The following is a 15,706-nucleotide window of genomic DNA, read 5'->3' on the forward strand; positions in this document are numbered from 1 at the left end:
TCCAAAATGATAGTTTTGAGGCCCCATCTTCAAAAACGAGGAAACATGTTTTTTCCTATTAATCATTTTCTCTATGCTACCATCAATTTGAAATTTGAAAGATCACTGAATTGAGAGCCTTGAAGATGAGTAGACGGGGTTTGAAAAAGAATAAATGAATTGGAGTCTTTATTGGATTTAGATTAAGTATCAAATAGATTAGAATGATGAATCGTAAGTAAAAAGCAATGCATAGCTATAATTTTTAGTATTATATAGTTAGTTAGCTTTGCAAGGCAGAGAGGTGTTCAGTCGTTCAACTGAAAGCTATTGGTTCCTGTAATCCGCTTTAACAACTCCATCATAAAGTGCCATACAACACTTTAAGGGGCTATTTCTGGAGTTGAAAGGCGGGAAGGGATAACGAGGGTACGATTGTAGTATCAGCGGTTGGAACCCCGATCCGGAGGGGGCTTAGCCTCTTCTTCTTGTTAACCCCTTCTCTCACCTCTAGTAAGTGAAAACTAAAAAAAAAAAAAATGTTTTGATAAAAACTGTCTATGAAATGAGGTTTCATTTTTTCATTTTCATTTGTATGAAAAACATCGAACTATTTGTTTGCAAATTCTCAAAGATACCTGTGACAAATACCTCTCTCACTCTCTACTTGCGTCACAAACATGCAAATATCTTGTGCAAAAATCTAAAGGTTGGTAGAAGTTAAATTTATATTTAGTGCTCTTAAAAAAGCACTGCAGACTTCTTTAGTTTCATCGCCTAACTTAAAGACTTTTTGCAAGATTTATTATGAATATTTAAAAAATCAAAGCCAGCAAAAACTAATTAAAAAAATATTTTTCTTACGGAAATAAAGAGCGAAGTTGAAACTTGGACAAACCAATTGTTGCCTCTTGTATTACGAATATATGTCTAAGAAAATAGCTCAAATAAATTGACTCGTGATATTATTTAATGTCTGTCTGAATCTTAAAACTAGCGTATTGTTAAAAACTGAGTTTGGTTAGGGGTTTTTAGAGAATTTTAATTGTAACATAAAAGGGAAAGACCGGCGGAAGACTATCAAAACCTAATAGATATATCTTGCGTAATCTGCGAAGCAATAATTTTTGTTCGTTTTAAGTTTAGACTTCGCTCTTAACTTCCGCAAGAAAAACTTCGTTTTTAAAAAAATCTATGTTGCATATAGAAATTTTCAACATTACTCAGAGAGGCCTCCAGATTTTTGAAGCCGCCAGGGAGAGGCCAATGGGCGATGACTCCTGGGAAACAAAATGATATTTAAAGGTATGTAAAACAGCAAAGAGAGAAATACTCACATTTAAGTCCTGGTATAGATGAAACTTGTGGTAGTACTTGTACTCCTCCCCCGGGAATATTTTTTGATAATGCGTGTACTCCAAGACTAATTGAAATTTCTTGAATATTATTATTTACCCCCCTAATTAAAATAAAAATTCTGTAGAATTTTTGTCTTATATACCATATAGTGGCTCCCCCTCTCCATATTCTTATGTGCGTCGTCTGATAATAGAGCATTCATATTGTCGATTGCTTTATTTATCAGTGAAACTCAAGAAGATTGCAGAGTGGAAGATATGATGAATTCGACTTCCCAAGCTTTGCAGAGACATATTGTTTTTTTAATTAATGTCACTTGTATTCTGTAGGCTGAGATTATGAATTACTGTAAAGTTTCGTCGGCTGTAGACTAAGAATTGAATAAGGATAGCCATCAGTTTACAAGACATTCAGTTTTGCGCTTTGAGTCAGTTTTTTTTTCCACTTTAGCTCAAGTATCTCAATCATTTGTGAGAGGTGTAGAATTCATGTTATTACAAATAATACGTGTTTATCAAAAGATTGGAATTAGAATATATAAATTGACACATTATTTTCCAGATTGGGAGGCCCGCATGGACAGCCACGGCCGGACTTTTTATATTGATCACAAACACAAAACGACATCATGGAATAGGCCTTGCCCTTCTACTTCAACATCAGAGCCGACCTCCTCTGTCTCCCCGCGGTCGGATGCTATGAGGAAACAACTGGACAGGAGGTATAGCTTTCTTCTTTTGTTTACTCGTTTTCCTATTTGTCGTAGAAGTAATCTAGGGTATTAAAATCCTTCGGAATATTCATTGCTAAAAGTCAATCAATCTATTTTTTATTTTATTTTTTTTTTAGACTTTTAAACCTGTCTTAATTTAATTGTTGTTTAATTTTTCGTTGAATGAAACTTATTTAAAGAAGATGCTAGGGAACACGTCTCGTAATGTCAAGGGGATCAGAGGATTTTTCTAAGAGGAGGTAGGGATGGGTGTTATTTGATAAGTTTGTTGTTTTTCCGGATTGTGTAATAAATAGTGGTCGGCATTTGAAACTAAAATACAGGCTTGTTTTTAATTTAGCTCTAGAATTTTTTTTTGTTGGGCCTGCTATTATTATTTCATTTTTGTTTGTTGATTAAAAAAAAATACGAATCATTACAATGTTTTATGATTTATCCGACTGGACTGCATTACTTTTGAGGACTTTTAGCAATCCCCAGAATTGTTTTAACCAAGGGTCATCGCAATGTTTTGGTAATAATTGTCCTGAAGATTGCTACTTAAAAAAAGAAGTTATATGGCATGGACTTTTTGAAATTGGGAGCAATCAGTCTCATAAAGTCCATGCAATTTAACTTCTTTTTTCCACATAACTTCTTGTTTTTGAACGACGGGAGGGCAGTGTTGTCACACTCTGCTTAAGATCACTAATGCCCGTAAAACTCATCGCATCACCACGCGGATTGAGGCCAACATAGTTGTCCACGCTCCCTTACCCGGTTCAGATTTTTTTTTTTTATAATTAGATTGTGTAAATTTAGGCTTAAGTACTTTTATATTTCAGAATCTTAATCTGAAGGAAAACTATTACCCTTTTATTTCACAAATCTGCCTCCTGGGCCTTTAGGGTTGTCTTCTCTGGTCCTTTGCATGCTTTCTGTCCTCAATTTGCTCTTCCAGACCTGACACTGGACCACTGCCTACCTTGTAGGAATTAGGCTCCTTGGAGCTCTTCCAAATATGTCCTTCTTTTCTCAGCTGGCTGCACCTCATAGAAAAGAGTTGCAGCCAGGACCCCCTCCTCCTATCCCATGCTTCATTGGTCGAGCTTGATAAAATATCTATTAATTATTTGAGTTGATTAATCATTTGTCAATAGTGGCAAGCTTGGTGCTTTGCCACCTGGGGTGTAGCAAGGATCCTAGTACATGAGGTGGGTTATGGAAAAGGTTTTTGATTATAAACGGAAAGTAAATGTTTTGTACATTGTTGTATTCTTGTTTTCTAATGTGATACGGGGGGGGGGTCTAAACGCTGCTGGTTTGAGGCAATCTTATTTAGATAGGTAGCTCAAGGCCAGTGTTGAAGAATGCCTCGATTTTGCCCCTCTGCTCCTCAAGCTATCTGTCATAGCCTATGTACATATAGAGAACCAAACGTGTAGGGATTTATGTGATTTGATTTCCTATCCTGGAGTTGCGGGGGCTGATGATCAGTAGCTTTACAGGCTATATGTGCCTATAATTCAATTTCGTTCTTGTCAACTTAAGAGATTAAATGGAAGCCCGAATATTCTCCCATCATCGAAATCAATTGAGAGTTCCCATGGAAACGGCGATGTAATAACTCACGCCAGGCTCTGTAATATGTCCTGGTTTGACCTTTGTGTTTCCAGGTTGATCGAGTTTTGATCAAGGTTTCGATTCATATAATGCACATACTTCGTGGCTAGTACAGCAATATTTCACGAACAACTTTCAAGAAAAGAAAGAACTAGCATCGAGAAAAGAAGAAAAATAAGAAAAAGTGCACTTCATAAAAAAGGGAAATATTACGCAACCAACTCTCGAAAAAAATAAAGCTAACAACAGAGACCACCAACTCTAACACGGGCGTTATTGCCCAAGCAAAACCCGCCATTGATGAAGGTTGTGCTTTTTTATTTGCTCTTCTATTCTTACATATGGGCAGGGCCAGGGAAAGGGTGATTGGAGTGGCTGGGCCCAATCGGTTCCTGCATTTGAAAGGGTTCCGTGTTAGAAAAAAAATATTTTGAAATTTAAAGCAAATTGTTTTCGACGATAAGGGATAAATTATAAATTGCTCAAACAATAAAAAATACATATTTATTTTAAGTTTGCATTGTTGGATGAGATACTTTATAATATAGAAAACTGATACCCGTAAAAGTTCATATCAAATTTATTGAGTTTAATCGGGATAGGCCTGTATTAGAGAGATTTTGCACTACATACGTGAACTAATTTACTACGTACGTAAACTACTATGCAGGTATATTTCATTTAAATACTTAGTAATTCAATCCCCGTAAAAAAGTTCGATCGGGCCCCGCATATGTTCAATCCAGCCTTGCATGTGGGTCAGTGATATTATGTTTTCGTATAAGCTTTTCATTTCTAGCCCTGAGTGGGTGTCGGAGTTGACTGAATGTCGTATCCAGGAGGGAAACTGGATACGGTCCTGGAGTAGGTGCTTTGCGGAAAGAAAAAAAGGATTAAGTTCTATCTTATTCTGTTTAAATGAACAATTTCAAAAAAGGTGATCTGTAGAAAAGATGGGAGATGGCGAATGAGCTATGCAGTTTGGGCGAGTATTGCTGTATTGCAACGAAGCTTGTCTTTAATTACTTTTGGATATACGGTGCATTTGCGGCATTGAATATACTCGATTAACAAATGACGTGTCAGCTTGAAGGAGATAACAATTAGGAGCCCGAGGTAAATTGTGTGATCTGCGATATTTACTTACAAATTTTTAAGGGATATTTCTAAGGGTCGTAGCAGCTACTCTTTCCAACTGAACATTATTTGAGCCCAATTTGAATCGCCTCGCTTCAACGCAATTTAATCGTGCCAATGAATATATCTGGAAAACTATATTAAGTATCGACTAACATTCAAAATGCCATCAGCAGAGTAAGTTAGATAAATTTTTGCCAAACACCACACATGGTGGTGGGCATTGGGCTAGCACTGTAGTACATTTCTGACAGATTAGTTAAACTACACTATCTGGAAGAAATTAATTTGAAGTTTCCTCATATTTCAGATTCAATATTTTTTTTTTCTTGTAGCATAAACAAACACTAGCTTGAAATTGTAATCTAGTCTCTATATCTTAGAAAGGAAGGTAATCATCGTCACTTGACAGGTTGTTTTTTTTTAACGTGCAATTGTTACCTTTTTGCTACAAGGCTTGTTAAGAGTAAGTTGTATAATTTAGGACTTCAGTAATGACGCCTCCTAATTGTGTTGCAACGGTCGTTTCTTTTCTAATATTTCCGGTCGTGGAAACTTAGGTGATTTTGAAAACCTTCCGGGACATCCTCGATAAGATCTCTAAATATGAGACCCAAGAACGTATTCAGGAATTTTGTTTGGGGGTGTGGCTATTTTTTTTGGGTGGGGAAGGGGTACAAAAACTTCAAAACCACATAAAAGATTTGTTTATGTGCATTTTTGTACGTTTTTACGAATCAGACACTTTTTTAGGGGGATTAAATCTTGAACCCTCCCCCACCAGCCTAGAAACAGCCTTTATGGGACAGTTACAAATTTTTGGGACCTATCGTCACCGTATCTATACCTAAAATGGACTTCTATTCGGTAATTTCATACTGTATTAACTTTGCGTTCTGTTGCATCAAATCCCCTTTTCTAATGGCAAATTCATGAATGAAGTGACTTTCATTTTCTCGAAATTTTGCCCAAGTCACGACGAATAATAATGGATCCTACTTTCACTTGCAATTATAACCAGGTTTTGATTAAGGAAAAGCTGAATGTATCTTATCAGAGATCTAGTCTAAGAATTATCATTTTCATCAATCAAGGTGTTCAAACTCCTGTTCTCGGTTTCAGCTTTCTTGATTCAGTTTTCTGATGTTAGTTCTTTTTTTTTTTCACAGCATGGTTTCCCGATCGAAAAGAAAAAAATCAAACAAAATTGGTTGTACTTTTTGTGACAGAAGCTATAACATTGGCGGCACTAAAACTATAGATGGCAGCTACTGAATTAAAAATTTCATTAAATTTTGGTTCCCTTGTTCCCTAATGAACTTGTTTGAGTTTTAGTCAACTGATATGAATATATATTTTGTCTCCGGTTCGTTAAAGAATGGTTCTTAGTTTGCCTCGTCATGATACAGTGGATTGGTCTCGGCTTGGCAACACGGATCCCAGGTTTCACTCCCAGTTATCCCAAGGCTGAGGCAAGGAACTTTGTAATCCATAAACTAGACTTGATATGTATTTTGTGGATGATATTATTTCTAAGTTACAATTACCAGTCAAGTATATTATAATATGGATTCAGGTGCCTGCCAACTGCCTAGCACTAGTAAAATGTCCTCAGTAAACTACAGATGTACCCACTATGTGGTTGTTTTTTTTTTGGGGGGGGGGGTGGAATGGGACATTTTCTTTTTAAGTGAAATAAACTTGAGGATTAAGGGAGGTTTATTTATTAGTGGTAATGATGAGCTGCTACTGGGAATCCTTAAATCAACCTCTCTTACATGCATAATGGCCATAGGTAATTTATTCCAAAATATTTCATTTTGGAATTAGCTACACTAACATCCGATACCTTCGATATTTTCCATTCTTATGGATTATTGCCCACGGAAATTTATTGTCAGTATTTTTCTTAATAACGATGATAATAATAACCTGTACTGCTTTTTTTATAACAACTATTTCCGGAAAAAAAATTAAGCGCACTAGTACTTAGTAAATACACTCTATTTGCGAGAAGAAAGGAAGTCATATAACACGACAAACTTGAAAAGTAACGTAAGTTATAATGAATGACCCAAATCTAATTTGAAACAAACAAGAATCAAAATGAGTAATCAAGTCGAACTTATCACAAACAGGAGCTAAATGAATAATCAAATCTAAAATACCCAGAAGTTACCACAATTACGAGTGGGCTATTTCCCCCCAACCCTTAAGGGTATGTTCTTTTATGAAAAAAAAAAATATTTAGAACAGTTTTACTTTTTCATGATAATATTAAGAATTAAAAGCAGCTCAACCCTCCAGGTTGGACCAGCTCAAACCAACTTGGACTTATCTCATTCTTGTTGGGAATCAGGACTTAAGTCATTTTTGCATTAAATCAGGAATGGTTTGTTTTTGCAATGAGTCAACCAGTAGCTTGGCCTTATTGTTTTTGTACGAAGTCAGTACTTAGCTCGTTTTTGCACCAAACTGAAAATTTGGTGCAAAAGGTTTTTCCTTTTGCCTTGCAAACAAGAATCATTTTGATTCTGTTTTCCATGGCAAAGGTTTTTTCAGCTTCTTTGTTGAGATATTAAATTTCGAGAAAAGTTCTGCGTCTCCTTGTCGTATGGGTATTGTTTCCTCAATCTAATTCCTGTAGGATTTTTCATGCATAATTTGTCTTGCTGTTTTAGCAACAGGTTCCATTACAGCTACGGAAAAAGGATTCGAGGGGGGTATTGGTGCAGTATCCGTGTCAACAGCATTTGAGGAAGTTTTGGTACCAAGTTTTTCTTGTTAGCTCATTTTGTCACGGAGCTTGAAAATCCTTGCATGATTCTGGTATTTATAAGATGTAACATGGGATCTTTTCAGCTAAGACATTGACAGTTGTCGGTCATGGGTCAAATTTGTACCTCCAGTCGTGTGAATTGACACCTTTTCTACTAAAATGTATGGGAAGAATGGGTAAACTGGGCAATATTGAGCTCTTGTGGTTGGTGCTGAGTGGCTCAGTCACAGGTATCTTCATACATTTTGGCTATTCTGAGTGAAATCACTATTTCAAAATTTTTATTTGATGGCATGGGGGACTACTACGGGAGTTTGACGGTACAGAGTCTTGCAACGAAATAAGCAAGGGGTGGGAGCTGGTGATAATCCAATTGCCTTTGATCCCTTAAAAGGGCACTAGAACTATCATTTTTTCGATCAATTGAATCTTCTCTCAAGTTTGTAGGCTACAACCATCCATCTCAAGGACGAAAAAAAAATATAGGGGAGACATGTCATTCCTTATCTTATTAGTAATATTAGTTATAGTTGTAATTCAAGTTATGTTGTAAGTCAGCTTTACTGCGTTAACTCTACTGTCACTTGGGTTTCTTATAACGAAAGTTAAGGTGTAGTACACGAAACATAAGAAAACGCAGAAGAAGAAACTTGCATTCCAATATTCCGCACACCTTAATTGTTTTTTTTTTTTTTTTTTTTTTTTTTTTTTTTTTTTTGAATGTAAGCCTTACCCTCGGCCTCGGCTTTCTATCTAGGTTATAAGAAAAAATGCAGGATGATATTGTTTTGGTCTTGGGTCATTTTATTAGCTATTCTGTCAATTATATCTCTTTTCATGTATGGTTATCAACATACATGCACAAACGGGCTAGGCTTCTTCTCTAGGAGATTAGTCCGAAGAACTCACAGCTTAGATACCAATACAGTTTATGAAAACTCCTATCTTGCCCATGAGAAGCTTTTGGTACAGAGCTCTGAACTTGGCGCCTTCTCCAAGCCCGCGCTCCGACGCATAGATCGTACTAAAACACCATAGGCGGGAACGCAATTTTGTTTTGTTGCATACACAGCTTAGATACCAATATTGGTAATCTAAGCTGTGCTGCCAGTTTCCCGTCTCCAGCCGCTAGCATCGCTACCGCTCACTGTGTCCCAAAAATAAATCGAGTTTTCATAACTGTATTAGTATCTAAGCCGTGACTCTGGCTCAGGTAGACATTAACGTCTAGCTCTAAGTAGTAATTTTTTGATCAATCATAATTTGCTTTCTCTTTTATAAGTAACATATCCCTGATTGGTCAATGTGATGATGACTGGAAATTGATGGCCAGTTAAGCGCACATGTGAACTAGGCTTAAGTGAACGAATTTTTAATTTTTTAAAGATGGAGCTACCCCCACCCTCAAATTTTGTAAGTGTAAGATTTAAATCTGGCATTAATTCCATTTACCATGTTGAACTGGTAGAGGATTTGCTAAATTAACTACAATGAATTTTGATTATAGGAGTTACTGACCGCCTTGATGATTTGTTGTTTGACCTTTTTTTCTGTCATGGTTACTATTTCATATCTGAATGAAGTTGCTGTTTTCTATAGTACAATCAAAATGTTTATGTTGTGAGAAACACTTGAAAAAAGTTCCTTTCATTAAGTTTCTAGAAGTCATTACTTGGTAGTTTTTTTCCTTCTTTTTTTTCATAGTAATGAAAGTATTATAGCAACGTCATTCGAAGATCCGGGAACGAGACTATTGCAATTGCCGACTTCGCTCATATTAACCAAATTATCTTAAATTAATGCACATTAATCTTACAAGGTATGAGATTCCCAAACATATGTATGCTGTTTTCAAGATGCACGATAATTTTTTACTTGCGTGACTAGCCGACTAATTAAAATCTTACCCGAGTGTAGTATATGTTTTATAGTTTCGGGTTACTAATCTCAAATGGTTCACTATTGTTTAACTTTGCTGAAGTCGAATGGTGGTTGGCAGCTTGACTACGTGATTTTGTCAACTGATTTGAACGAAAGCTTACTATAGTTGCCTTGGATTTTGGATAGCTTCTTTCAAAATAATCCATTCTACAAAGAAAGGAATTAACATCCGCAAATTCCACATCGGCACCGCCATGATTTACTACTTTAACGAGTTTTTGCGTATAGCCTTGTACTATAGATTATAATCTGTAATAATTATCAGGTAGACCCCATAGCGAAGTGGACTGCTTAAAACCTTTCCAAAACCTTTTGTGCTAATTGATCTGAAGTTTGGCAGCAAAAAGCCAACCGAATTGATTGGGCAGACCAACTTAGTAGCTAATGAAACAAACGGAAAGCATAGAAATAACTGCAGGTTTTTATTATTTTTCATTAATATGTCTACACATACACATACTATTGACTACAGAATCGAACCATTTTGTAGGGATCACATGACGAAGTTTCCTTACAGTAAAGTTCGTGTTTGATTATCAATTGTCTGATCATCATCACATAGCCTTCTCAATCACTTTTCCATCTTTTGGTCATCGAAGTACATCTCTTAGTCCTTCAGCACCTCTACACCGTCATGGCTGGTCGAAAATTGATCAAGCGCTTTTTACCGCGTCGATAACTTCAATTCTAGATATCATCTTTTCCATTTGCCTCAAAAAGAGGATCAAATTTTTATAGATATGCGCTGGTGCTGAAGTTTGTCATCCCCCGGTGGAATTACTTTCTAGGGCTCCGGTGTAATTGGATGTTATGGGTCCCTCGGTGGGATTGAATGCTAGGGCCCTCTCCCGTCGGAATTGGTTGTTAAGGTTCCCACTTTTCTTTAATTCATGGTTGTTTTTACTTACATTTTATCCTTTATAAGTTTTTTTCACGTTTGTCGTGTTTTAATTGCTTTTTTGTGTTTTATTATTGTTTGTGAATTTGTTTTTGCTAATAGAAGTTGCATGTACAAGAATAACCTAAATTCTTTAGATTACTTGTTCCAGGACGAATCTTCAATATGTAACCATTTACGTACATGACGAATCTTCGATATGTGATCATTTACGTAATGAAATATCCAAAACCAATGCTATGTAATATCTGCTATTTAGCTCTACCTGTTTAGATCACGTTAGAAAATTAATAACATTGTGATAGGGAGTTGTATATGATTGAGCAAAAATCAATAGGATTGGGACGCTTCTGCTCTAATGTGGAAAGGGTTGGAAACATGCTATCAATTTAATCATTCTAGTATGCGCGAACATGGGATTCTCCTTGCCTGCCATAGGCTATCATTTAGAATGTATTAGTCGAATCAAAATATTAGGAATACTTGTTGGTCCAGATGTCCAAGGCATAGTTCCATTGGATAGAAATGCCCTTTTGAATTCTAATGGGTTTAAAAATTATTAGAATATAAGGTTCCCTGAGAAACCTTCAAATCAGTTCGAAAGAAAAAGAAATTTCCGAAGAAAAAATGTCTTAAATTATTATCACTGATCTCTGCACCGTCTTTACGTAACATCTCATGTGTGTGTTGTCACTACGTAAGATCCCACATGTGCGCTTTCATTACTTAACACCCACATGTATCCCCCTTCATTAAGTGATACTAGCGTATAAGATTGCGTCACATCCGACGTGTGCACCGTCTTTACATTACACCCCACGTTTGCGCTGCCATTACGGGACAACTCGCGTGTGCGCTGCCATTACTTAACACCCACGTATGCACCGCCATTACGTAACACCCATGCGCAAAATTACGTCACATTCCACGCTTGCCCCCTGTCATTACGTAACAACCACGCTAATCCTTAAGTAACAAAGCCCCGGCCCTCGTAGGTTTTTTAAAATGAAACTATTAGGCAATTAACATCTGCATCCCTTTGAAAATATTCCCTATGACGGAACATGCAAACCCCTATCACTTAGGTGTACTAAACACATGCGCTATAGTATTGCCTAGGTTTGCGTAATAACGTCTTGAGGGACTAGTAGCTCTAATGGTTTACCCCTAATCTGGCTTGTCAAAACCAGTGAGGCGTCACTACCAGAATTGTAGGCTTTAGCAAGTTCGCATCCAGGGAGGTTACTGGGTTTGAGCCCGCCTCTTCATAGCTTTGTACTACTTATAAAAACGTAATAAAATATCTACAAATTTGTTATATGTTTCTAATGTTGTTTTTTTGTAACCCCCCAAAAAACACCCCCTTCCACCCAAACAAGTATTCTGGATGCGCTCTTGGCTTGTAGTATGGAATGAGACGCTTATTCATTATTTTCTAAATATTTATTTTATTATAGGTATCAAAGCATCCGTCGAACGATAGGATCTCGTTCGGACCGAGTGACTCCTTGCGGGAAAGATCCTTCACCATCTTCATCACCAGTACCTCCTCCACTCAAGCAAGAATCCCCTGTCCCAGTTCAAGGAGATTCGGAAAATTGGCAAGCCTCTCCAGCTCTCCGCTTTTTAACAAGGCCGGATTTCTTTTCGCTACTTCATACAAAAGAGGTAAGATAGTTAATGTAAAGTGGCATTCATTGAATTTGACATTTTGCAAAATGATTAATGTAAAACGTTTCGCTACTACTAGTATTATTTAAATTAGGGATAGATACTCTACATACGGGACGGAAAGATTTTTTTTTTGCTTTTTTTAGTGAATTTGCGGGTTTTTTGCCGCTTGACGAAAAGCTCCTGCCCCCCCCCCCCATCGATGTGTACTAATGCGCTGTTCTTATCACATAGTCCTAAACAGCAAAATGATACCCTTTTTTGGAAGAAATGTAGTATGTGATTTAACGAAAATTTGTTTACCACAAACAATATATGAGGTGAACTTTTTGCGCAAGTTTTTTTGATGCTATATACTAAGTTAATGAACTAAAAAAAAAAAAGAAAAAAAGAGAGACAAAGGAGGATTTGTCATAAATAGTTTGATTTCCATATGTGTTTTCTCAAAGATGCTTTTCTCCATGATAAAGTTTTACATTTACCATGGAAAAATTTAAGAGAGATAGGGCATAAAACCTACATTAATGCCCTACTTTAACAAAAAGACCAACGACTAAGATCTTTTATCTGGTTAATTCTATATGTAAAAAAAGAGAGGAAAAAATAAAAAATAAAAAAAAGGTTTTGCTGATGGTAATACAATGCGAAGTTGAATTTAAAGCGAACAAAAATTGTTGCTATTCAACTATCTATAAACTAGCTCAAATTAACCGACTCCTGATTTTTTCTTTCTGTTTTTTTTTTTTTTTTTTTTTTTGATTTTGAAGTACTCTCTCTTTGCTGAAAACATAAAACCCACGCAAAAAACAGGAATTTGTTTTAGAAGCAGAGAAAATAAATACTACTTTGTAAAGCTCTGAATAATCTTTCAGTGGCCATGATTTAGACAGTGGCATCAATGGCGGGGGGGCTATTCCCTCCTACATTTTGAAAAATTCCTTTTGGGATATTTTTTTTTATAGATGCCCTTTCTATCTTTATTGAAAAGAAAAAAAAAATTAAAAATGACAAACTCCCCCCCCCAAATTTTCATTAGCTGACGCCACTGAAAGTTACACCTTCTTTTATCATGGATGATAATGTACTTTTTTTTTTATTCTGAAGGTTATCTAGAATTTCACGAATTAAGACTAACATGTGAGAAATTAGACTTAAAAGTTACAATTATTGCTCCTTTAGTTTCCGTTATCATGCGATGGTACTTTCGAGATCCTCCCTGGGACAGCAGGGACCCTTAATTATTATTAAGGGATATTAGTAAGAACCTAAACAGACTATGTTACTTTTTCTTTTTTTCTGTTTCTGGTTTTTTCTTATGTTTTATTTATTTCTGATGGCACAGAATTTGGATTTATAACTGGCATAGAGGTGGTGTTAGGGTGGAGCAGAGGCATTTGCTCCAAATGCAGGAATTTTAGTGGCGCAAAGTTTCAAATAAATAGTCCAACGGTTCTGTTCATTTTATATATATATATATATATATATATATATATATATATATATATATATATATATATATTTTAAGTTTTTCTTTTATGATAATAAAATAGAGGGCGTAGTTTGTAGTAATTATAAGCAAGTTGAATCCAAAATTTTAATTTTTCCCGCATCTTCATCGCTTTTCCTTGAAAATAAAAGTAAGAAGACCAAAAGGCTGAAGTAAGGAAATTTTGGATTTAAATAAATCGAAAATTTTGCTAATAGATAAAAACTTTGGTAATATATGAAAATTATTTTAAAATTTGACCTGAAAACTTTCTGGAAACAGGGGGCTAATTAATATTTTGCCCCTTGCGCAAGAGAGGCCAGAACCGTCACTGAACTGGGTAGTTGGAGTATTTATCCAAAAAAAGGAGCTGTCGAAGAAAAAGCTGTGGATTCTTTGTAAATAATTGTTTTTAATTCAATTTTTTCTCATAATAAGGAAGGGTTATCTAATGACTTTTCCAAAGGATGCATTTTCCAAATTTTCAAAAAATATACTCTTGTGAGATTTTTCTAACATTTCCGTGGGAAAATTATCCCTGAGTAAGTTTTTTGGTATGATATTTTCTCCAGTCCTACAATTCATTTTTCAATGTAAGACAGCATTTGTTTTTTTCTATCATTCGATAGCTGGGATCTAAGTTTTATCCTTCTACCGAATCACATTCTTGAAAATTGTTTTGCATTATTTTTAGGTTGATAAAAATGTTGAAAGGGTTTCAAAACAGAAAAAATTCTCAATTTTAGTTTGGGATATTATCTAAGAAGTAGTGCAAGTAACACCATAATTCCGGCTCGGTGAATGTACATATCCAAAACTAATAAATCCATTGGTAGATCTGTTTTGTCGACGCAAGTTATAGCTGTAGGCTTATAAGAATCCTCATGTTTTTTAGGGAACATAAACCACGTGAACATCTCGTACTGGGGGGATTGTCTATTCGCTTCAAGTAGAGTCTATAAGAATTGGGAAAACGCCAAAAAAGTAGATTATTTACACAAAAAACAATTAGTTTCGAGGGAATCATAAAATATTCAGACTGGGGGGAGGGCTTCTTTGTGGTTCGAAGACTGTGGGGTTTAAAATGCACTTTTAACTCATTTTTTTTTAACATTTTAACGTTTATAACAGGTACTTGTTTGGGCTATCAATAAACAGCTTTTGAGGATATGAAAATAAGTTGGAGATTGTTCGTGTTGGGGATTATTCGGTTTCTTTGTCTTAGCCGGACTTGAGGAGCATGCCGAGAAGCCATATGTGTATGCCTTTGAGCGGTCAATCCGTCCTGATAATAAACTTTGAACCCCTCTTTTCCCTTTTTGTTAATTACTTCCGATTGAGAACCGGAAGATCTGAAATTAGTGCCACTTGTTGGACGAGTTTCATAAGAATCTGGTATCTTGTTGAAGTGTTTGGAAAACTTCTCGTGAGTTGTTATGTCAAATATGCGTTCTGATTTTACAGTGCAAAAGATTAAGACGCATTTTGAGAAAGAGTTACTCTGGAAAACCATCGATTTTTTCTTGGAACACTTCTTTTATTTTCTTTTTAGATTTATAGCAGTTGGTCAACAAAGAAAAACAGATACACGTACTAAAAATGCCATGACAAAAAAGTACATAAACATAGTAGAGCAGAAGGGATCATTTTCACTGAGGAACCTATGTGCGTAAGCATAGAATTTTCGGGGGGGGGGTGTGTTCTGGAATATACAAATTACAGGGAGGATAACAACAAAAAATATTATTTAAAAACAAATAATTTGAGTAAGAAGTGTCCAGGAATTATATATATATTATATATATATATGTATATATTATATATATTTGGTATATATATATATTATAGTATATATATATATATATATATATATATATATATATATATATATATATATATATATATATATATATATATATATATAGAAAAAAAGCATATATATATATATATATATATATATATATATATATATATATATATATATATATATATATATATATATATATATATATATATATATATATATTCAGTTCTATACTGAGATTTTTGAGTTTTTGTTACGTGCGAAGGAAGTACGTAGGGCAATATTACCCTGTTGTAAAAAAAAATGTCGACTCAATC

At 35.3% G+C, this 15,706-nt stretch overlaps 1 protein-coding gene across 1 annotated transcript in view; it reads left to right on the plus strand.

Annotated features, from left to right (window-relative positions):
- LOC136027159 (E3 ubiquitin-protein ligase HECW1-like) overlaps positions 1 to 15,706 on the plus strand; it is a 152,891-nt gene that overhangs the window by 22,945 nt on the left and 114,240 nt on the right. The window contains exons 3-4 of the mRNA XM_065704150.1: positions 1,900 to 2,059; positions 11,886 to 12,096. Coding sequence (XP_065560222.1) covers positions 1,900 to 2,059; positions 11,886 to 12,096 — 371 coding nt within the window. The remainder of the gene's footprint in view (positions 1 to 1,899; positions 2,060 to 11,885; positions 12,097 to 15,706) is intronic.

The sequence above is a fragment of the Artemia franciscana genome, chromosome 5, assembly GCF_032884065.1.
Source record: "Artemia franciscana chromosome 5, ASM3288406v1, whole genome shotgun sequence".
Lineage (NCBI taxonomy): Eukaryota > Metazoa > Arthropoda > Branchiopoda > Anostraca > Artemiidae > Artemia > Artemia franciscana.